The sequence below is a fragment of the Podarcis muralis genome, chromosome 9, assembly GCF_964188315.1.
Source record: "Podarcis muralis chromosome 9, rPodMur119.hap1.1, whole genome shotgun sequence".
NCBI classification, from domain to species: Eukaryota; Metazoa; Chordata; class Lepidosauria; order Squamata; family Lacertidae; genus Podarcis; species Podarcis muralis.
The window spans coordinates 7,799,227-7,822,262 of NC_135663.1; the positions used below are offsets into that span (position 1 = coordinate 7,799,227).

At 43.1% G+C, this 23,036-nt stretch overlaps 1 protein-coding gene across 4 annotated transcripts in view; it reads left to right on the forward strand.

Moving 5' to 3' along the window:
- CTNNA2 (catenin alpha 2) overlaps positions 1-23,036 on the forward strand; it is a 547,409-nt gene that overhangs the window by 518,620 nt on the left and 5,753 nt on the right. For 3 of the 4 annotated variants that reach the window (XM_028744068.2, XM_028744067.2, XM_028744071.2), the window contains one exon: positions 8,572-8,715. The exons of the other annotated variant lie outside the window; for it this stretch is intronic. In XM_028744068.2, coding sequence (XP_028599901.1) covers positions 8,572-8,715 — 144 coding nt within the window. The remainder of the gene's footprint in view (positions 1-8,571; positions 8,716-23,036) is intronic. 4 annotated transcript variants of the gene reach the window in all.

Genomic DNA, 23,036 nt, shown 5'->3' on the forward strand with positions numbered 1-23,036 from the left:
GAGACATGGGATACTGGACTGGATGAACTTTGTTCCAGCAAGACAATTATTTTGCTTTTAGGCTATACCTGTGTTCTGGTATCTGAACTCATGAAGGGTTAAAACAAGGATGCTGGCAGATGTGCACATGCAAAACCCAACCTCAACATCCATGACCAGGGGTCAGCAAGGTTTACCTTGCCTTGGCTGGTTCACTCCAGCAGACATCCCTCCGTGCGCCGGATTGCGCCGATTTCTGGCACCTGTGTCTGTGCAGACGCGTTTTCCGGTGCCGCGGAAGTGAGTCCTTGCACCACGATGCACCGGTTTAGCACAGTGCGCGGGGACTCATCAAGCTGGTGCCTTCATTTGGGGGTGGCTCATGGGCGCCGCTTTTGGCCCATGGGCTTTAGGTTACCAACCTCTGTCCATGACATTCCAGAAATTCATATTTTTTTGTGAAATTTGTGCACCACTCTCAAAATAAAAAATGTTAAACTGAATGCATGTTAGATAGCAAATAAGAACTCTGACTAAACAGGGTTTCTGGTTATGGTGCCAGTTTCTAAACACACTGAATCACACATCCTTTGAAAGCCCCTTTAGACCTTTGTGCAATTGCATTAGGAACTGCTATAGATCGTATACAGAGCACGATCATATCTTGCATGATTTCTACCACACACAATTGAAGGCTCCTGGTTGAAATCCTGCATGTTAACTGCAAGTAAGGCAGAGAGCTTAAAAACTATTTTTCCCCCAGCACAGAAGAGCTTTTAAGCTCTGCCCTGCTTGGGAACAAGGCAACCTCCCTGTGCCAGCTGCAGAAACCCTGGGATGCTTGTGGGAGGATGGTTCCAGGGGTTTGAGTACACACGTTTTTGTGTATATGCGGAACCCTTGGAACTGACATCTGTGTAAGATGTGATCATACTGTATATAGTGTGATTTATTAAAATCTAAATAAATGGGGGGGGGGGGGTGACCCAGTTGTACTCACCTAGAGTCAAGATTGAGCTAAAAATGATGAACTGAAAAGAGCACCACAACATTATAAATCAGATTATCAACAAGCTCAGCCTTCTTTTATTGTTTGTTTGTTGATATATTTATTTCAGGATTTATAAATCATTTGTACACTCAGAGACCATCTGAGTGGTGTACAAACTGGAATATAAACATAATACAGATCATTAAACAGTATTAAACAAATAAATACCCGCAAGAATTAAGGACCTACAAAAATTGCTGAATTTGGGGAATAAGATACAAAATATAGGCGTGGATGAAAAAAATTTGGTTTTATTGAACTCTTATGGGCAGGGCTTGATCAGCAAGATTATTGCACATAAGTTATTGAAGAAAATCTGCCTTGGAGAACATTATGGTTTCTCTTATATATCAATATCAATATATCAGTATTTATCCTCCTCCCTGCCATGTTTGACAGGAGGAGGAGGAAGCTGGCAGCCAAGACTCCCTTGTAGATGGGTTGTAGGTAAAAAGGCAAGCAGCTGAGAATCAAGGCAGAGGTTAGTTGGGCCTTAGTGGACCATCTTCCACTGGCAAACCCTCTCTAGCACATGTCAACATGGCTCCTTGAAAGTGGGCTTCCACTTTGCTTATCTTCAAGGTTGGAGAAGGACAAAAGTGGTTGGACCAGATGCTCAGTATGAGCATCTTTTGAGCCTTTTGCAAGTGTTGCAGACTTGATCCCTTTTCAAGTTGAACTACAGGGTCCTTAGTTCATTGGGTCTGTGGTCTACCGAGTGAGAGCTACATTGCACTGATTTTTTTTAATATTAGGCAATCCACAAAGGTGAAGAGAAAAGGCAATGAAGAGGGTAGAGAAGGGGATGCATATCACACCAATATGCACTTTTCAAGTCAGTTCAGGCACATTTCATCAGTCAGACGGGGGATTGTTTCTTCACGTAGTTCCATCTCCGTGTTCAGGATCATGAGGTGTAGGTACGGATGGAAGGACCTGTCAATTTCAGTTGCTCATTTTCTCATTTTTCCAATCTTAGATTCAGTTCTCCACATTTCTGCAGCATTTTTCCCTCAAATCATCCTGAATATTCATCAGCATTTTCATGTGAATTTCTCTCAGTAAGACAATTTATGTATGCAGGTTTAACTGATGTACACAATTTGGAAGCAGTTTATCCTAGCATAATTCATATATTTTGTTGTTATTTTTACCAGTGCATTTCTTTTCATGCAACTTTCCCCTAATGTAATGCATTTTTATAAACATTGGTTGGAGAACTGCACTGCAAAATTCAGAGAAGTTCAGATTTCAAAGGATGGCTGTGTTTCTGTTCCCATGTTGTTTCAGAAAGTGTGGATTTGATGGACTCCCCCTTAAATGCAAACCGAATCCAAAATCTCCCCATCCCTAATGAGGAGAAACATACTGAACAAACTGGCAGAATGATCCATTCTGTAGCAATTCCTGCGATTGGAAACATCCCCAAAGCATTGTTGCGTTTTGCAGAAATTGCCATGGAACAAACGACATATGGGAAATGAGCACTAACTATCCACGTTGGTCGCTTAAGCCCTTGGATAAAAAGGCCTCTGCAGTTTAGGTGGTGTCTTGTGTTATCAGTTTACGGCAGATGTGAAAGTAATCTTGCTGAAATGAGCACAGAAGGACCTGGGGGACACTACTGCTGCACATGAGATGGTGTTGAATGTTGTTAAAGGAGGAACTAATTATTACCACCCTGTATGCTATGCAAATATGCTGATCTGTCATTGGAAGTGATGGGAGACAGTGGTGTATTTAAGCTACCTGCTCAGAGCACACCAAAATCCAGACGTATGGTGCGAATTCCCAGCCCAGATCTTTGCATTATGAAAAAGAGGAACAACAAAGCCTAATCTTCTGGAAAGAGAAAGAAGGGGGGGACCCTTTTCAGTGGAAAGGAAACCATCTGTGTCCTGAATTTTGTCACTTGTCTTCCATTGGTTATGATGCTTATTCACTTTCCTCAAGTGGGACACACCTTCTTTTTCCTTTGCTTAAATGCAACTATACAATAGTTACTCTTTTCAAGTCAACGGTTTTCGCCTATTTCTTACATTCTTCGAAGAATTGTCATAAATTCTATATGCCTTACATGCTGTGAGTCCTTATTCACTGGCCTGTCTCCTTCCATCCCTCCAAAACCTGCCCATTCTTATACAGCTTTAGCTAAAAAGTTATTTCGTGTGCAATCAGCACAGAACAAATTGATTACCTGTTACTCATTTAGATTCAATGCACCAAAATACACATGGATCTAAGATTACTACAGCCTTCCTATGAAGTGCATCTCTTCATCCGTTTCCCTTAATAGTTTTCCATTTAAAATTGCGTGCACACAGAGGGATGTATCTGTTTCCATCCTATGTCTACTTACTATCTGATAAAACTTTCCTGTCGCTTGTAAATTTGATTACTCATTGATATAACCCAGTGCGCTGTTCCCTATCTTTTGAAATTTATGATGTCTTCCAAATATTCTGGTTATTTTGTTTCACATTTGACTTGTCAGGCAGCCAAACATTCCCTTTCTCTTTCTCTCTCTTCATTAAATCCTACCCTCTAGCCTTCCTACGACGTTTAAAATCTATCTTATGTCTCAACAAATCATGTTTCCAGTATTGAGGAACCCAAGGCAGATTGTCAACTCTAGCCTTATCAGTACTAACCAGTACTGAAGCATCTTCAGATCGTCTCCAATCAGTTTACAGTACTGTATCAAACCTCTTATTCATTATAATCTAAGAAGGATCCTGTTGCCAGAGTTAGTCAAATTGTCTTTAACATCAATAGAATGCCAGCCATCAAAACAAAGAAGCGAGCAAAGCAGAGCTAGAAGCAGAGGCAAGGGCTTGATAAAGATTCTATAAAGATTCTATTTTTGGTGAGGGTGAGGGTGGGCCAAATTAGTGGTGCCACCAAAATTGCTATTTCCCAGCTCAAAAATATGAATCTCATCAACTCATAATGCAAGGTGAGCATTAAATTAGTTCAACTCTAATATAAAAGTTTTGTGCAAGCCCAAAGCGTCCCGCATATAATTTTAGCCTAAGTATGGGACACTAGTTAGTGCTCACTTAGAGCTAAGGAGATGCTCCTAAAGAGGGGATTTTTATGGCAGTCGGTAAAATTAGTGTGCAGCCTCAGAATTTGTCTGACCAAATTCTGGAAAACTTCCTAAGTAAAGACTAGTTTCTGCTAGATATCTCTCTAGCCCAGGCATAGGCAAACTCTGGCCCTTCAGATGTTTGAGACACCATCCCTGACCACTGGTCCTGTTAGCTAGGGATGATGGGAACTGTAGTCCCAAATATCTGGAGGGCCAGAGTTTGCCTATGCCTGCTCCAGCCAATCTGGTGCCCTTCAGGGGTGGTGGGAGTCCAGCTCCCATCGCCAGAACCAGGCTGTCCGGTAGTTTGAGATGATGTGAACTGCAGACCAACAATATCTGGAAGTTCCCACATTGTCTGCTCCTGCGGAGGCCTATGTTTTAATGACCTCTTCAGTACGTAGCATTAGGACACTAGACCACAAAGGTCTTGGTTCTCAGGTGCCTTGATGTTCAGTGCAAAGTACAATGCTGAACATGGATGTTCCAAGAATGGAAAACACACCACTGAAGTGGGAAGAAGATCAAATTGTTTCAGTAAGAGCAAAACTAGCATTTGACCCCTTTTAATTTAAGATGGCATCACTATACCCCATAGTATACAGTGACTTTCCCCTCCCCCTCCCCCTCCCTACCTTTTAGGACTAGGCAATATAGATTAATTATGCAAATGCCAAAGTTGAACCTCTCTCCTCCCTGTGCCTCCATTCTCCCCTTAATATTAGATACAGTTTGTAAACACATTTTACTGATTAATAATCAAATGCACAAATCTGAATATATGGCCTATCCTGCATTTGGCACTGAGTCCTTGCAGCCTCAGTTCCTTTCCAAGACTCAATATGACTGTTTCAGTAATCCTGCAGAATCTTCAGGGATTAATGCCTGGTCAAGGCTCCAGTCCAGGTACTTTTGCAATGCATATATGATCTATGCAGCCCATTATATTTCTGTGTTTCGGTGTTTTAAGATCTATTACTATGCAAGCTAAGTCAAATAGGGTTTTTTTTTTAAAAAAAACCAACAACACGGCCCTAGGCAATAAGAATACTAAATTTAGTTTGGATGAAGATAACAAAATAATTAAACTACTGGGAAAATATAAATAGGGATGTATTAACAGGATGCATTAAAAAGAAAAATCAATCCAACAGTCACTCTTGGAGGTTGGCTAATTTTCTGAAAATTCTACATTTATTTATTGGCCGTCCCTGGATAGGTACAGGTTGCAAGCCCCAAGATTGAATGCTCGTTTATTTAGTTAGGATAATAAATAATAATAATAATAATAATAATAATAATAATAATAATAATAATAATAATACTGCCCTTCATGAACTACATCCCAGACCAGTTCACAATGTAAGCATGTAGTCCTAAAGCCAGCCAAGGTCAAGCCAAGGGGCTGTTGGGTGCAGCAGAAATGCTGCACCATTGGAGAAGAGGGAGAATTGCCAGCAGAAATGCATTTACATTGCCAGAAGCCCCCTAGTACATTTCTTGGAGGTAAAGGCTATCAATGCCTGCTTCCCACAATGGTTATGTTCCTTCTCCACTGTCGGAGGCATTATGCCTTTGAATAATACCAGTTGCTGGGAACCACAAGTAGAAAGAACATTATTGCACTCAGAGCCTGTTTGCAGGGTCATCTGGTTGGCCACTGCGAGAACACGGCACTGGAGTAGATGGACCCTTGGCCAGATCCACCATAGCTTCTCTCATGTCACAGTGTCCAACCAGCATTGTAGGGGGAAGCAGAGCATTGTGGTGATAATCAAGGAACCAGAAAACCTTAAGCCCCTCACTTCCCCAACTAGTTCCCTAAGGAGTCATCAACTGCCATTCAACTGGCATCGTCAATCCCCTCCCACTGAAGGGGAGAGGAGGGAAAGAACGGTGAAGGAAAAGACCAGGAAAAGCCACTCCCACATCCTACTCTGGGGCAGTGAGCTGGCAGGGCTTTGGAAGTGGCAGTAGCTTCCATGGAAGTCCTTCCCCCTCTACAATGGGATTGTCCTACCCATGATACAAATTAAACATAATGAAATGCATGGCATTGCAACTGAAACAAAGCACTCACCAGCGCAGCAGGCAAATCAGTGTTACCATTATAGTTTTAAACACCATTCATTCCTAACCCAGTGCCTGATCTCTTAAGTGCAGGGGCAGCGAGTGTAGTGCCCTCTGTGTTTCGCTTAGCTCCCATCTGTCCCAGTCAAGCATGGCCAGTGCTCAGGGATGATGGGACCTGCAGTGCAGCAATATCTGAAAGGCACCATGTTGGCTGCCCCTGCCTTAGTGGAGATTTGATGATTGGTGCTGTGCTGGGCAAGTCAAAGAAAGCATAAAAATGTGGTAGGGACCAGGATTCAAGTGATAGTGCCAAATTAAATACCATGGATAGCATAAATGAAAGAGGGGGGAAAAGCTGACATAATAGGAGGCTGCAGGGCTCCAGGAATTTAGCAGAATTGGCTATTTTTATTTTTTGAAATGAAACTCGGTGCTGGCCATGTTCTGCTGTCATGATAAACAATGTTTTATTGTGACACGTACTTGCTGAAGCAAACCTTAAGCCTGCATGCACCCCCATCGCCTCCTTCTGTGCAGTCAGGAGGAGGACTTTGGAAGCTGTTATTTATTTATTTTAACCAACCACAGCTTCCTGTTTCATCCACGTTAGTTGCGAAACAGAGTCTTGCGACTGTCGGCCCAAACCCCTCCCTACCCTGGTAATGTCACAGTTATTTAGACACTGCGCTTGGATGCTACTCATAGCATAGATAGAGAAACTCGCTTCACGCATGTGTTTTAGTTTCTCTTGAAGGCCGTCAAAAACAAAATGTTTTCAAACCTCCCTTCTGTCTGTCAGGAACTGCATATTTCTTGGGGGAGATGCGTTTTCCTTTTAGTAAGGTGTCACTGGGCCTAACTGCTAGACTGAAAAGAGTGATCACCTTTGTATCATTTTGCTGACACTTCCTGGACATTTCAAGTGTGCTTTGTAAATTCAGTGTCTACCATTCACTTACTCCCTCAGCACAGACTATCAGCATTCACACCTCAGTTTTAGAAAAATGCCTGGCAACCATGTTAGGGGAGGTTGTAAATAGCACAGGGAATAAAAATCTTCTGTCACTTGCAGTTAAAGTTCTGCAACGGAATATATGGCTCCTTTGGCCTGATCCTGCAGGTCTCTTCTTACCTTCCCAGGTATTAGAGAAGGCCACTTCATGCCCCTTATCCCTCACCTACAGAACGTATTCTGCTCTGATACACAGACATATAAGGCTCAGGAAAACCAGCCCATTCCTTATTTAAGTTCAGGATAGAAACCATGCCAATAAAAGACTTTTTAAAAAACAACAGCACCACCTTTCTAGTATAAAGTTAGCAAGAGATCATTGTGCCACAAGTGGTCTAGAAACCAGGCACATATGGCATTCCTAAATAGCAGGAGGGCCTGGCTATTCAATGTTATGCTGATTTAACTTTCTCCTTGTTAAACAGACCAAACCCAAGGCATGAAGGGTTTGCATACAGTGCAGCGTTCTTCAACCTTGCGCCCCCAGATGTTGTTGGACTACAACTGCCATCATTCACAGGTCCAGCTTAACCAGTGGTCGGGGTCAATGGGATTTGTAGTCCAATGACATTTAGGGACCCAGGATGTTGGAGAATCCTGCTACAGTATGTGCCAGAGGGACCCCATCTCCTGTGGCCTGAACAGTTGGCAGCTGCTGTTCTGGGATGTTCTCTTGGCCAGCCACACAGAACCAGCCTTTAACACAGCAGCCGGTTCATCCCCAATCGGTTTTAGGCAAGGCCCTAGATTTCGCCCTGTCTGCAAACCTATACAGTGGTGCCCCGCAAGACGAATGCCTCGCAAGACGGAAAACCCGCTAGACGAAAGGGTTTTCCATTTGTGATGCGCTTCGCAAGACGAATTTCCCTATGGGCTTGCTTTGCAAGACGAAAACGTCTTGCGAGTCTCGCCATTTCCCCCCCCCCGCTCCCCCCTTTTTCTAAGCCGCTAAGCCACTAATAGCCTTTTAGCAGCTTAGCCGCTAATCCTTTAATAGCCGCTAAGCCGCTAATAGCGCTAATCCTCTTAGCTGCTAATGGGATTGCTTCGCAAGACGAAAAAACCGCTAGACGAAGAGAATCGCGGAACGAATTCTTTTCGTCTTGCGAGGCACCACTGTACTGTTGTTTGGCTTGACCTGTGCTGAGGGAGCAAGTGAGAAGGATACCAAATCAGGGTTCCTTGTCGCCGAAGAGTCCTTGGCTACTTTGTCGAGCCTAGCTCTTTCAGCATACATCCCCCTCTCCCTCTCACATCCCCAGCCCCAGCCCCACTTCTCCCCCTCACCCCCTACTCTGCAATAGGGCACAATATTTCTCTTGCTCTCTCTCTCACTCTCTCTTTTCTGTATCTCTCGGAAATCAGACTGGAGTTCAAAGCACTTTCACTACCTTTTATGAGGTAGAGTGTGATGTCATAGATGGGGGCAGGGCTAGTCAACTTTCTACCCACCTACCCACCTGTGCTGAGGGAGCTACGCTTGCAAACGGAGGCGGTGACTCTTCCATGGTGAGTAACCTCGTTTCTAATCTCTTTTCTTTTCCATGTGAGCTTAAGTGGTTTTGATTGTGGGAGACTCTGCCCCTTTAAGCGGGATTGGTACAGTCACGTCACTTTCTGTGCTCAACAGGAACAGGAAGGAAGCTTTAGCCTGCTCATTTCCCAGTGTTCCCAACCTAAAAACTGCAAGAGGAAATAATGCAAAACTTAGCTAAGGGTGGCAGGATCTGTCAATTTTGGTTTTCTCTGTTTCTCATTTTTCCCATCTTAAATTGAGTTCTCCATATTTCTGCAGCAATTTGAGTTATTTTTTTAAAAATGCTCATGAGAATTCTTCAGCATTTCAGTGCAAATTTCTCCTGAAAAAATGCATATTTGTATGCAGTTTTGACTGCAGTACACATTTCTGCAAGCAATTTCCCTTAATTGAATGCACTTTTCCATGTTATGTTCACTAATACTGTCATTCTTATGCACACTTTCCCTTAATATACACATTGTTTGGTTATAGAACTGTGTAAGTGCAGATTTTAAAGAACAGTTGCATTTTGGTTTGTATGACGTGTGAATTTCATAAATTCCCCTTGAAACTGGAACTGAATTGAATTCCTCTCCCATCTCTCATCTTGGCTATGGAAAAGCAAAGGTTCTCTGCAAGTTTAATTCTTTGCCTTTCTGTGGGAGAGCACCAGAATTCTGTGCACTCGTTTTTGCTATTATTCACAGCCAATGGCTGAAGTACTGCTTATATCTGTTTGGTTGCCCTATGGCTAGATCCAGAAAGCAGCTTGCCCCAGAAACTATATGGAGAGGTGAGAAATTGTGAGGGACAGGAACAGATACATTGAGCATACCTTTGCTGCCACAGCTGACCAGCTGACTGTACCTGATTGCAAGCCATCTCTAGACATACAGTTGCCATCAAATTTTACTAAAGCAAAATTTTGGCACAGGTGTAGAGGGTGCTGCTTGAGCAGTTTTTAAGAGATGTTTTGCTAAGACCTGAAATGTGTCATGGGTGTGATTGGGTCTGTCATCCTTAGGCCACAGGCAAGTTTCACCTAAAGATTCTTGCTCAGCCAAAACATTGGAAGAATTTTGAGGGAAGCAAAACATTTCAATAAGAGCTGCAAACTTTCTCTATTTTTGTGTGTGTTCATCTGCAGATTCCTAGTATCCATGGTGATGATAGTGGACTGGGGTGGGCAAGGGGGTGAGACAACACTGCAGTCAATGAATTGGACTGCGCCACCTCTGCCAGCTCATTTGGGTTGGCAGCAAGATGCGTAAAGCTGGCATTTGGTGGGTGTGCTGTGCACTGATTGAGAACCTTTGACGTGACATTTGAAACCCAACATATCCAGAAGCACCTTGTTTGATTTGTAGTGGCACGCTCCTGTTGAAATTTATAGTTAATCACAATGTTCAAATGTTTTATTAATAGGTATGATTAATTACCACAGTTATGATGAAGATAACCAAAGATGTATTTACCTTTCCAGGAAAGAATGTATTTCTATTGCATTTAGACTGCACATGTAAGGACGTTGTGTGACCCCTTCACAGGGATGCTGACCTCACACAATTCTTGCATGTGCTGAAATGTCCCTCTCATATCATTCCACAGAAGTCAGCTATGTCAGGCAACTGAGGGGTAAGACGCTCCCATACTGAGTCAAGCTGTTGACCCATCTGGCTCAGTATTGTCTACTGAGCAGCTCTCCAGATATCAGACTGGAGTCTCTGTGAGGGGACCATGGGTCTCCTGGCAACTCTCAGCACCCTTAAAAGACTGCAGTTCCCAAAATTCTTTGGGGGAACCATAACTGCTTACAGTGGCACTATGCTGCTTTAAATATATGGTGCAGCTGAGACTAGAGATTGGATAAGGCACCCACCCATCCCTAAATCTCCACAAATATTCATCTATTTAGAAGCATTTACACCCCACACACTAGGCAGGATTCTGGAGGTGGCTTAAAATATATGTGGAAAACAGTAAAATAGACAGTGATACAATAGACCCTGCAATGGGGCAAAGGGATAGAGTTCTCCAGTGTTCCAGCAAATGCCATTCTGTAGCCAAATCTCCTGGTCTAGAGCTGATTGTTGAAGCAGCTAGATGTTATTCGCAGACAGGCCAGTCTTCCTGACTGAGTGGCTCCTGCTGATGACTCTCACAGCCCCGGCCCTGGTAACAGTCATAGGCAATGCTGGGGGAGCAAAGAGGTTGCAAACCTCCTCCCAGTTCTCCACATGTTGAACATAGATATGTGTCTTGTTGAAGCCCAGTCTTGAAACACCATCACATCTTCCTAGCAGCGTAGCCAATGTGGCGTCTTTCAGATGTTGAATTAGAGTCACCATCATATCTGATGATTGGCCATACTGGCTGGGGCTGATGAGAGTTGGGAGTCCAACATCTGGGCGCCACTGTGTTGGCTACGCTTTACAGGATCGCTGTACTTCTGATGACCGACTCCTAAATATATGACTCCGCTGGAAAGACCTGGTGTGTGGGAGGGATGAAATGTGGTTTGCATATGAACAGCAGTGGGTCATTGCAAAATCAGCCTTCCAGCTTCCCATGTTGAGAGAAAACAGCTGTTCCATCTCTAGAAGTTAGCTCAATATTTGGTCACTTTGGGGGATCAATGGGGCTGAAAATGAAAATCAGGGATGGGATGTCCTTAAAAGAAAAGAATAAAACTCCAGAATCAATACATTATAAAGGTCATTGTGATTTTGATATATAACTGGTTTGGATCAATGAGTCAAAGCCTCCATCCTGCACTCTGTTAAGGCTGCCATTGTGGTTCTGGTTATCTAATCTTTTCAGCTTTTTGCTGCAGGCAAAAATCTTATTTCAAAAACTTGTTTTTGAACAACATGTGGTTTTTCTTCTTCTTTACGGGTCCTCCAGCTGCCACTTGACTCTTCTTTTTATCCCTCAGCATTTGAATAAAGAGAAGGGAGAAGAGATTTCTCTCTCTCCTTCTCTCCCCTCCCCCCCTTCTATACTCTTGTTCTGCCTCTTGGGTACCTATTAAAGCTGTCAAGATGTCAAAGCTCATGCGTGGAAAGGCCAGGAGATGTGTCATGTGAGATTGTCTGCCTGCAGGGTCTGTAAAGTCCCCCCCGCCTCGGTTATTTAATTCTTTGTTGCCAGCTCTGCTTGGGGTCCAGTCTTAGGTTATCTGGGGAGGTGCTAAACAGCAGCTGTGCCTATTCTTTGTATCAAAGCAGAAGGAGGTCAGTTCATCATCATGGGCTTTTTACTGTCGTGACTGATGAAAAATTAAGAAAATTAGAAGAAGCTATAAAAAGAGTCACATGGGACTGCTATCCTTTGAGTACCATCCTCAGAACCTCCTGCAGGCACCAGTCCTAACTAGGTTATCACCCTTTTATTCTACTTTTATATTCAGTATCAATGGTTAGTAGGAATGGTCAAATCTTTCAATTTTGGTTTCTCTCAGTTACCCCTTTTCAGTTCCAAGTTCAGTTCTCCACTAAAATCAACGTTTTATTCCAAATTTCTCCTAACACACATATTTTGGTGCACAGTCTTCCCTAACAGATACATTTTTGCAGATCCATTTCTCCCAGCATAATATATTAATATAGTGTAATCTTAATATAATACACACTGTGATGTATGTTATTTTCATTAACACACTTTATCCATGTTTGTGCATTTTTGTACACATTGCTTGGCAAGAAAGCTGCATTGCAAAATTCAGAGAAGTGCAAATTTCAAAGGATGGGTGTGTTTCAGTTTGCATGTTGTTGCATGTTGTTTCTGAAAGTGCAAGTGAAATAGATCAGCCTTTAAATGTGAACTGAATCTAACTTCTCTGCCCTCTCTAATGGTCAGACACTTATACTTCTCTAATGAGCTGTCTCAGTACAAAAAGCCAAGAAAACTGTCATTGACGACGCTGCTTCCAGAGAGCTTCCGATGGCTATTAGTGACCATGGATACCAGATATTACCCATAGCCATTAATTTGATCATTAGTTTTTCTAGAAAGTGGATTGTATTCAAGGGGGGGGGGTGATCATTCCATTGGACCTTCCGAAAGGCAAATTTTAAAGGTTAGCCAGATGGGCAGGGTATAAATAATAAAATTATTATTATTATTATAGATTTTGGAAGTGGCAGCTTCACAAGTGTTTGGTTAGCAGAAAGGAAGAACCTCTGGGTGCCCAGGGGTTCATAAGAACCTACAAAGTAGGGCTACTTACACTTTCTCCTATTTAAGATGGATTAGACCAGGTGTGGCTAACCTTAACTCTCCAGTTGTTGCTGCATGGCAGCTCCCATTAGTCCCAGCCAGTATGGTCATTAGTCAGTGATGACAGGAACTGGCCAATGTTTAGCCACCCAGCTGGAGATAGTCTGTAGTTGCCCCTTCTCTCCAGTTTTGCTTCTACCTGATGTATTCTCAAGAACATTTAGGATTCCAGTGCAGTCTGAAGCTTTCGAAGGGTGAGCTAGCCTGGGGTGTGTGTTTAAGCAATTGTACTGTTTGTTTGTTTGTTTGTTTGTTTGTTTGTTTGTTTGTTTATGAGGTTGCTCGTCTGCCCTTCACCATAAAGTCCCAGGGAGGTTTACAACCGTACAGTATAAAATTATAAAAGCAGATAAAACCTTTACACATACAAATCAAGTAAAACCATCCAGAATGGAACAGAACAGAAAATCAACAAAAGAGCTGCGGACTCATAAAATATGTTAACGGTCAAAGGCCAGGGTAAAGCATATGGCAAGGACTATACAATGAAGGTGCCAGATACTCTATGGGTAGGGAATTCCACAACATAGGGGCTGCTACAAGGAAAGTCCTCTCCTGGGCTGCTATTCCTCACATGTCTGAGGCTAGTGGAACTGCCAAGAGAGTACTTTCTGCAGATTTTGACACCCAAAGTCAGTGGGGATGGAGACAGTCTTTCATATAGGCTGCCTTAGTTATACAGGGCTTTCAACACCAACAGGAGGACCTTGGAATGCAGGTGCTGAGTGCACATAGACCTGGCAATAATCCACCAAATGCTTGCTCTGTTGGACTATATTTATACCATTGGGGACCACTCTGAGCAAAGATTTTGGGTACCACAGCTTATGGAACCCAATGATAGAACCAGCTAGCATTGAGTGGATCAAATGATAACAAACTGGTTTTTTTGTGGGGGAGTGGGTGGGATGTACACTTAGACTTCAATATGTTTGGTAACAAGTCAGTAGTTGAAACTCATCCCCAGTCTACTTATTTTGTTGATCTCGTTTAATGTATAGTACAAGCACCATAAACACATTGAGCTGAACAGTTTGTTCCAAAGAGGTGCTTTGAACTACTTAATCCCTACTCCAAGCATCTTGGTTTCCAGAAGCAAAAGTTACATTGCAACATATTTCGATATGCCAAAGTGGGAAGTGCAGCTGTTGCCTTGCATTAGAATACATTGTTGTGTGTTTCTGCCACTTTTCATAACAAAAGAATGTCGATTGGAGGAACTAATGGAAAAAGTGAAAATACTGGGAACCTTGGGAGGAAATGATCATGTCATCTTGGGTTTCATGATACAAAGGCTAGGGAAGGCTGAGTGTAGTCAAGCTTTAAGAAGGCCAGTATCAAAAAGCTGAAGGAACTACTGGATGAGGTCCCATGGTCGAAAATACTAAAAGAGGAGTCTAAGATGGATGGGAGCTTCTTAAAGATGAAATATTGCAGGCACAGATGCAGACAATTCCAACGAGAAAGAAAAGTGGGAGGCATCAAAGAAAACCACTGTGGCTGCATAAAAAGCTTACAGATGATTTGAGATTTAAGAAATATAAGAAATGAAAGAAAGGAGAAATATAAAAAGAGTATATACAAGTAGCCAACAGTTGTGGGGTAAATATGAGCGGGCTAAAGCTCAGAATGAGCCCAGACTTGCAAGAGAGGCTTTAAAAAGTGCTCACGGATGGTTCTTCATCATCCTGGAAAAAAGTGATAAGTGGGACACCATTGGTGTTGTCCTGTGCCCATTGTTGTGTCCAGTTTTAAGCATCACAATATAAGAAGGACATTGACAAGCTGAAGTGTGTGCAGAAGCGGGCAATCCAAACAATCAAGAGTCTGGAAACCAAGCCCTACGAGGAATAGTTGAGGGAGTTGGGTATGTTTAGCCTGGAAAAGCAGAGATTGAGAGAAGATATGAGAGCCATATTCAAATATCTCAATGGATATCACATGGAAGATGGAGCAAGCTTGTTTTCTCCTGCTCTGGAAGGTAGGACTTGAACCAACGACTTCATGTTACAAGAAAGGAGATTCTGACTAAACATCAGAAAGAACTTTCTGATGGTAAGAACTGTTTGTGACAGTGGAACAGACTCCCTTGGGAGATGGTGGACTCACCTTCCTTGGAGGTTTTTAAGAAAAGGTTGGATGCCTGCCTGCCATGTATGATTCAGTTGAGATTTCTGCATTGCAGGGGTTTGGAGTTCCCATCCAACTCTGCAATTCTATGATTCTGTGAGTAAAGCCATACATCTCCATACAAAATGAAAGTAACCACAGAATCCCTTATGCTTCCTCCTTTCCAGGACCCTTCATTTCAGTGCTTCAGTTTGAGTAGATTGCATTATGCACAACGGCTATGATTAGACATGGATTTAGAATTTCCTTTCCTCTTACTTCTACTTGGAATGAAGGAGTCTCTAGATGTACGATCTTCGGAAGATCTGGCCATTGTTCAGTGTGGTCTCTTGTCAGGATGATAACATGCAGTAATGAAACTTGCAGGGAACTCATCTTGTAAACATCCCCTTTAAAAGCATTTCCTTGTACCAGCTCCAAATTTCCTCTGCTGAGGCTTGAACCCATCGCTCTTGACATTTCCATCATAGGCTTTGGCCATTCATCAATCACTTTAAAACAACATTTTAAAAGTGCACATTACATTCTCCCTTTGTTAGTCTGTAGACGTCATCAGGCTTGCACCTGGAGCAGGAATTGTAAATGCCTTGGGCTTCATATTCCTTCATCTCTTCTAAAATGCAATTTTTGCAGCCCCCCCCCCCCATGGTAAAGCATACACTCTGATAAAAGCATATCTCCTTGCTTTGGGCACAGGTTTTGTGGAATATTTTTTGTGGCAGATTTTGGGGAGTGGGTGGCGCTGTGGTCTAAACCACAGAGCTCTTGGCTTGCTGATCGGAAGGTCGGCGGTTCGAATCTGCGCAATGGAGTGAACTCCTGTTGTTCTGTCCAAGCTCCTGCCAACCTAGCAGTTCGAAAGCACGCTAGTGCAAGCAGATAAAGAGGTATCGCTGTGGTGGGAAGGTAAAAGGTGCTTCCATGCGCTCTGGCACTCAGCACGGTGTCGCATTGCGCCAGAAGCAGTTTAGTCATGCTGGCCACGTGACCCAGAAAGCTGTCTGTGGACAAATGCTGGCTCCCTTGGCATGAAAAGCAAGATGAGCGTCGCAACCCCATAGTCGCCTTTGACTGGACTTAACCATCCAGGGGTCCTTCACCTTTTGTGGAATTTGTGTATCAGATGAGATGGAAATGCAGGGGAGCAGTTTTTGCTGTTTTGACAAAGAGAAAATGTCACTCACTTCCTCAGTCCCTGAAAATGAGTCGCAAGCTAGGGAAAGGAATTTTTAAGTTATGTCTCTCATGTACCATAGTTAACACTGGCTAAAATAATATTGCCTTCCTTCTTCCACACTTGCAGCTTTCTTGCTGGCTTTCAAGAGCAGGAACTATTTTATTTTTGACAACCGGCCATCTTCTGGAATCCTTCCCGCTGAATACAAAGCAAAGGGACCAGCAATTGTCAGGATCCTTTCCCCTTGCAGAGTTTGTGACTGATGAAGGGAGGAAAAGGCAGGATTTAAGTGTTTCTACCAGGCTGGGAGGCGGCCAGTCATAGCAGGAATACTTGCCATAGGAATAGTTGGGCCGCATTGCTGCATCTTTGCTCACATTGCACATTTCCTCTCAAAGTGTTGGGGTGTTTGCTCTTACTGCAGCATATTCAGGGAATAAAAGCCGACCTGGGATATAGGCCAGTTACATATTAGTGACATTATGAGCTTGCCAGTTACACCTGGAGTCTGATTACTACAAATGGATTACTTCTAATGCACATGTATCCATTTTTAGTTTCTTATTTTTAACCCAGAATGGTGGCACATTCCATCTCTATGCCCTTTGGTGCAACAAAACCGCAGAATGCAGCACCCAGGAAGGACACAGGAAGACTCATCAGCCTGTGTCACAGACAGCTGATGAAAACTGGCTGAGCTTCATGGAGATCCATGTGACTGATGGAGGTGGGTGGTATATCAATAAATCGTCTGGAAGCGATCATAGAATCATAGAGTTGGAAGAGACCACAAGGGCCATCGAGTCCAACCCCCTGCCAAGCAGGAAACACCATCAGAGCACTCCTGACATATGGTTGTCAAGCCTCTGCTTAAAGACCTCCAAAGAAGGAGACTCCACCACACTCCTTGGCAGCAAATTCCACTGTCGAACAGCTCTTACTGTCAGGAAGTTCTTCCTAATGTTTAGGTGGAATCTTCTTTCTTGTAGTTTGGATCCATTGCTCTGTGTCCGCTTCTCTAGAGCAGCAGAAAACAACCTTTCTCCCTCCTCTATGTGACATCCTTTTATATATTTGAACATGGCTATCATATCACCCCTTAACCTCCTCTTCTCCAGGCTAAACATGCCCAGCTCCCTTAGCCGTTCCTCATAAGGCATCGTTTCCAGGCCTTTGACCATTTTGGTTGCCCTCCTCTGGACACGTTCCAGTTTGTCAGTGTCCTTCTTGAACTGTGGTGCTCAGAACTGGACACAGTACTCCAGGTGAGGTCTGACCAGAGCAGAATACAGTGGCACTATTACTTCCCTTGATCTAGATGCTATACTCCTATTGATGCAGCCCAGAATTGCATTGGCTTTTTTAGCTGCCGCGTCACACTGTTGGCTCATGTCAAGTTTGTGGTCAACCAAGACTCCTAGATCCTTTTCACATGTACTGCTCTCAAGCCAGGTGTCCCCCATCTTGTATTTGTGCCTCTCATTTTTTTTGCCCAAGTGCAATACTTTACATTTCTCCCTGTTAAAGTTCATCTTGTTTGTTTTGGCCCAGTTCTCTAATCTGTCAAGGTCGTTTTGGAGTGTGATCCTGTCCTCTGGGGTGTTAGCCACCCCTCCCAGTTTGGTGTCATCTGCAAATTTGATCAGGATGCCCTTGAGTCCATCATCCAAGTCATTGATAAAGATGTTGAATAAGACCGGGCAATGTGAAGTTCAGATTGCGATAGTGGTTTCAGAATGGCAATATATCGCCAGAGGCAGCTTTAAAGCAGAGCATTCATGCCCAGCCACCGGGAAGGGCAATTGCAGGAAAGGACATGCCGGAGCGTTCACTGGGAACTGGTGTAAGGGGCTATTGCTGCTCCTGCCCACTCCCTCCCTCGCTGGGAAGGATGTGACAGAGCGATAGCTGAGTGTGCCAGGGCAGATAGCTCGGCAAGGAGATCACTCTTCCTTCCTACTCCCTCCCTCCACAGCCCAGGACCTCGACATCATGATACTGTTTATCGCTATATTGTGATGGTTGGCTTGTGATATATTGTGATATCTCCCAGTCCTCGTGACTGATGGGATTGCCACAGTACAGTATGTCTTCTCCCTGTTCAGATGCTACAGACCAGCTTGCTCTGAGTCTGGTGGCATCAGAAGCAATCTGGTGGCATATATTCTGAATCTATCTATCTATCTCTATCTATCTATCTATCATCTATCATCTATCTTTCTATCTATCTATATCTATCATCTATCTATCTATCTATCTATCTATCTATCTATCTATCTCTATTAAGTTTCCATTTTGTACTATTAAAATACATTCATATTTTTCACATTGTTTGTTCAAATATCCTGTTGACATCCCTCCCATCTCATGGTTACCTTAATACTTTTTTATATCGTAGCATTATATACTTCTTCCTTTTTACATTTATGTCCTTTCCATTGTCAAAAAAATTAACCAATATGTATCAAGATCTGAATCTGAAATTTAGCATAGTATGAAAGTGTGTGTGTGTGTGTGTGTGAGAGAGAGAGAGAGAGAGAGAGAGAGAGAGAGAGAGAGTGCTTTGTGAGAATTCCAGAATATCAAAGCAAATGGGTTGTGTTGAGGGGCCACTCCAGTTTCACGCTGCACTAACTGGACTCAAGGTCAGTCTACACATGCACCTGAATTAGATGATAAAACATTAAGGTAGTAGAATGGACTGTACCTTTTCAGATGCAGCCCCCACAGACAAACTCCCTTCAGAAAGAATCCAATCCAATCCAATCCAAACTCCCTTCAGAAAGAATATTAGCAACCGGGGAGAAAGCTCTGGTGGTTGTCTAGCTACAGGGATTTACTGATTATTTTTTAAGACTGGAGAGCTGCCTGTGTAGACCTAGCTTTTGAGCAACCTCGGGAATGCTGCATAATTGCCTTGTGGGTTTCTCCTGTTCAAATGAGCCACAGTTCAGGTGAAATCCTCCTGCCAGGTGGAGCAAATTCTTGCAAGGTTGCCGTGATAGATCTGGTAAAAACACAAGCAGTTTGGGTTGAGAACTTTCTGGTAGAATATTTGGGACTTCGGGGTTATGGGACCAGATCTGACTGCTTTGTGCTGGATTCTGTAGCCTTGTTGGGAGCCACCCAGAGTGGCGGGGTATAAATAAATAAATAAATAAATAAATAAATAAATAAATAAATAAATATTATTATTATTATTATTATTATTATTATTATTATTATTATTATGTCTGTTTCACCAAGCAGGGCAGGCTCGAGGTTTCATGGGTGTGTGTGTCTTGGGCCAGCTGTCAAAATCCCTTGTGCTGGCTGTTGGGCATTCTGCATGCAAGAAGTCCCAGAAGATATGCAAAAGCCTTTCTTGTAGATCTGTTGTTGAGAGGGATCCATAAACATTGCCTATATCATGCAGGAAATAAGGCTAGAAGGGCAGCTAAGCATTGCCTCCAAAGTGCTTGTGTGACTCCAGAGGAAAAGGCAAAAGGAGTGTAAGCAGGCAGGGGGCAGACTCTCCTTATTCCTGTGTTTCAAAGTGACAGAGGAGGAAGGGTTGATATGCTCAGCTGCAGGCAGTTCTCCCCCTGCTCTGCTTTTGCACATCTACTGTGAGAGGAGAGGGGGCTGCCAGGCTGCAACCCTAGCAGGGTGGAGACTGCTCTGCAAGAGAAGGAAAACAAGGAAGCTAGTGCCTGTTGCTGCTGTGCAAATCACCCAGAAGAAGCCTGCACACCCGATGCACCCTCCCCCACAAGCTGCTAGTGGGGTCAACTGTAACCAGTGAGGGACCCCTGGGTTTTAGCAGACCTTGCAGCTTGGGTGAATTAGATTGGAATAGTCACTTACAGTTTCTGGAGTTTAAAGGTTTTATTCATGCAGGAACTATTTACAAGATAAATGAAGATGAATGAAGATGAGAGAGAGAAAATAACAAATATTATCTCAACAAGTTGTAAGAGAACAACCAACAAAAGGGCTCAGCTTTAAGTGAGGTAGTTAATTTAGATACAGAGGCTAGAAGCCAGTGGTGGCTAGATTATTAGATAAAACAGTGCCCTTGTTTGGTTTCAAGTTACAAACTCAAGAGAAGGAAATGTATTTGCTTTTCTCCAACATTGGGTCCTGGTTCTTGGTCACCTTGGCACCCTTTAAAGCAGGGCCTGCCACTGTGCATTTGCAATAAAAATATTCTCTTCTCAAACTCAAGTGGGTGCCATATGCTGCAGTTAATATCCTTGAAAGAGGCATGCAACACTTTGTTGCAGGCCCTATTTGTACACTTTATATTTCTTTGTATGATATCCACTGGCCTCTCCCAATCTGATACACTCCAGAAATCTTGCACTACAACTGGCACTGATGGGAGTTTTAATACAAAATATCTGGAAGGTAAAAGCCTCAGTGCCTAGGGCTGTGGGTAAAAGCCTCAGTGCCTAGGGCTTGCCGATCGAAAGGTCGGCAGTTCGAATCCCCGTGGCGGGGTGCGCGCCCATTGTTCGGTCCCAGCGCCTGCCAACCTAGCAGTTCGAAAGCACTCCCGGGTGCAAGTAGATAAATAGGGACCGCTTACTAGCGGGAAGGTAAACAGCGTTTCCGTGTGCGGCTCTGGCTCGCCAGAGCAGCGATGTCACGCTGGCCACGTGACCCGGAAGTATCTCCGGACAGCGCTGGCCCCCGGCCTCTTGAGTGAGATGGGCGCACAACCCTAGAGTCTGTCAAGACTGGCCCGTACGGGCAGGGGTACCTTTACCCTTACCTTTTTATCTGGAAGACACCAGCTTGGGACAGGCAGATGGACACATTCATTTTACTTTACTGGTACCTGCTCCCATCTTCCAGGAGGAGGTGGAATGGGATTTTTAAAATGTAAGTTCCCAAAGGAGAGGTCACATCTGATTCAAGTTCAAGTTCTTCCCCCACCACAATGGCAGCTACCCCCAATCTATATTCCCCAAGCTCTAAGGCTGCATTCTTTCATTTCAGCCTAGTTTGGAAAGTAAGGATATTTTAATGCCATTATTTAGGGTAGTTCACACCACCTTGTTTTAAGTGAGCAGATTTATGTATCAACCGGTCTGATTTAAAATTAATATAATTAGAATTAGCTGTTAGCAGCAATTATTATATATTGCAAACTTAGGTGGAACAATATCTATTACTTCTTCAAGGACTCTTTCTTCAGTTAGATCATTCACGGGACTGAACTGGAATTTTAAGGCATATTTAATTATCTTTTATGATTGCATTTGTGCCTCCTTTCCCCCCTCCCCAGTTATCATAAATTAAATATCTACTTATATTAAAAAGAGAGTTTCATGCATGCAAAATGAGATGCAATTTCATTTTTTAATTTTATTGTTTAAAAATTACGTTGGCTAAAGCAATTAAATCATTCTGTTGAAGAAATGTATCTTTTTGAATGCAAATGCGCGTACGATATGTGCTTGCTCAGGAACACCCTGTATATTTTGGGATTGTCTTTGATATTTGTCATTTATTTAGTTCCCTTGCACAGTGAAGCTGACAGCCAAGCCGTTTTAAGACATCAATCTATGCTTTCAGAGTCACAAGTATTTCTGGTGCACAGCTGTCTACAGCTTTTGCATGTCTGTTGGATGTTATCTGGAGAAAGATAGCATTTGTAGGCCACATTAAAATTCAGAATTTGTTAAATATACAAGTAATTTTGTTTGGGGGTCCCAGTGGTTTTCTTACTAATAATTGAAAAAATGCAAATGAGTGCAACTAATCAGTGGATTGGCCAGCAGTACTACCCAGCTATCTGCCGTAATGAATTAAAAATGCATCACGTCCAGATAAGTAAATTACTTTAAATGGGATGAGGTGGAAAAATGAAGGAATGGAGAAAATAGATTCTTCCTCCCCTCCCTTTCTAAACTTAAAACATGCCTTTGAGTCATGGCTACATACCAAGAGGAGTGATTTTATTATGCTTCCTTGCAAAACGCTCTAGTAATTTGATTTTACCAATATAAGTTTCTCTTCTAGTACACTGTTAATGACTCAGACTTGGTTTAAACATACATTGAGATGAGATGAGAATTAACTGGTAGAACCCTTAAGTGCCAGAAAAGCCTGTAGCACATTTTTGTATTTTTATTTTTTCTGCTTGGAGGAACAGGCTGAATATCACCCTGACGGGCTAGTTTTCATACTTGCAGGGGTTTTTGGGGGGGTGGGGGTTAAATGTAGAGCACTTAAATGAGACACTCCCTGCCAGGTGGTGGCATAGTTCAGTCAACTATTTCAGGATCAATTCATTCTACAGCATGGGTGGATTCAGTCAGAAAGAGGGATGGAGGCAAATGAATCCCCCCGTTTGAATTTCACCTCTGACAATGAATTCTGGAGGGGGCCTTAGGTAGGCCATTGTTAACTCTGCCTGAGCACCTGAACTGCAGCATGGGAAGAATAAATACCAGCCTGTCTTATATAAGGCACTTTAGGTTGTTCAAAAAGCTGCATTTCATGTGCTGTAAGCTGTGATTCTCAATCCTAGACATGGCTGCAGGTTTGATTGTCGCAGGGAACTCTTATGTGGCCTACAGATGGTGTCCATAGTCCGCTTCAGGAATTGCGTATAACAGACTGCATGGCCATGCCTTTGATTCCACTTTATGACTCCTTCCAGATTTCCCTTGCTCTGGTATAGAACATTTTTAGGATAGTGGGGATGTTTGGAATTTCAAGAAAGTTCCGTGGGCG